Here is a 1,182-nt window from a genome sequence, read left to right as displayed (position 1 = left end):
GCCCGTTTTCCCGGGATTTCAGGCACTGGCACACTCACCCTCCTGGCACAGGGCCGGCTCCAGCTGCAGCAGCAGTCCCAGGAGCAGCAGGCAGCGGGCAGCCATGGTGGCAGAGGGCTGTGGAGGAAGAGCCCTGGCGCAGGAATGAGCGCCGGGTCAATTATCAAACACCTTAACGAGGGAGGCCGATGCTCTCACCTGCTTATTCAAATCCTGCTGCGGGAAGGGGCGGAACGAGGCGCCTCTCTCGGCTTTCTCCCGCGGAAGCTGGAGGGGAATTTGGGGCACGGTGACTTGAACCTGACAGTCCCCTTTGGTAGGGCGTGGAAAGGGATTCAGGCACAAAGAATTTGTATTGGCCCGGGAGGAAAAAATGACACCCAGATGAGTAAAATTCTTCTTCAGTGAAGCTGTGGTGCTTGGGGACACTGCTGTCCCCCAAGTCCCCTCCCCACTTGGACTCCCCAAATCCAGTGATCCCCCAACTCTGATATCCCTTCCCACCCTGTGGGACCCCCATTCACTTCTTTGCTCTTTTCTTTTTGGCAAGTGTTACTAACAACCTAGCAAAACAAATTTGTGACTTGAAAACGTCCATTTAATAAACAAGACTCGGTGCTGGGTGCTGCCTCTCACCTCCCACACCTCGTTTAATGGTGACACTGTCAACCAGAGCAAACYCAGCCTTCATTTTATTGAGTTTTCAGGACTGTCTCCAAATTTTCCTCAACACTAGAAGAGGTAGAAACACCCAAAAAGCTGCAGCASACAGCAAGGTTTGTCCTTCAAGAAAACGGCACAGATATTCCAGGACAGAGAAAATTGCAGGTCCCAAGTTAAGCAGTTTTCCAACCCATGTCAGGTTTGGATGGCTGGCAAACCCATTCCACAGGAAGAATAAGAGATATTTGGCTTTTCAGCTGAGAAACTTCAGCTGTTCCTGAAAGAAATTATAAAATTCTGAGCCAGAGGTTTCACGGTAGCTCTTTTCATGGTGAGTCACAGCACCTCTGTAACCCCTTAACTATATCTGTGCCCCCAGCCTCTGGATCTGGTGATTGYCCCTCCAGGGTGCTCCATCCTGAGCAGCAAATCACACTTTATCCACCTGGGAGCCATGCTCAGGAATGTGTATCCCCCTCAGGAGCACACATGCACGGCAGGAGGACTGCCCTCCTTCAT

General features: G+C 51.7%; 1 protein-coding gene across 1 annotated transcript in view; it reads right to left on the bottom strand.

Annotated features, from left to right (window-relative positions):
- Nucleotides 1-192, bottom strand: part of PDZK1IP1 (PDZK1 interacting protein 1) — a 7,548-nt gene extending 7,356 nt beyond the window's left edge. The window contains exon 1 of the mRNA XM_057390525.1: nt 39-192. Coding sequence (XP_057246508.1) covers nt 39-105 — 67 coding nt within the window. The 5' untranslated portion in view covers nt 106-192. The remainder of the gene's footprint in view (nt 1-38) is intronic.
- Nucleotides 193-1,182: the final 990 nt, after the last annotated feature.

The sequence above is a fragment of the Malurus melanocephalus genome, unplaced genomic scaffold, assembly GCF_030028575.1.
Source record: "Malurus melanocephalus ecotype Western Australia unplaced genomic scaffold, MMel_1.1 scaffold_28, whole genome shotgun sequence".
In the NCBI taxonomy this organism is placed as follows: Eukaryota; Metazoa; Chordata; class Aves; order Passeriformes; family Maluridae; genus Malurus; species Malurus melanocephalus.
Note: the sequence above shows the minus strand (reverse complement) of the source record. Positions and strands in the feature narration are given on the sequence as shown.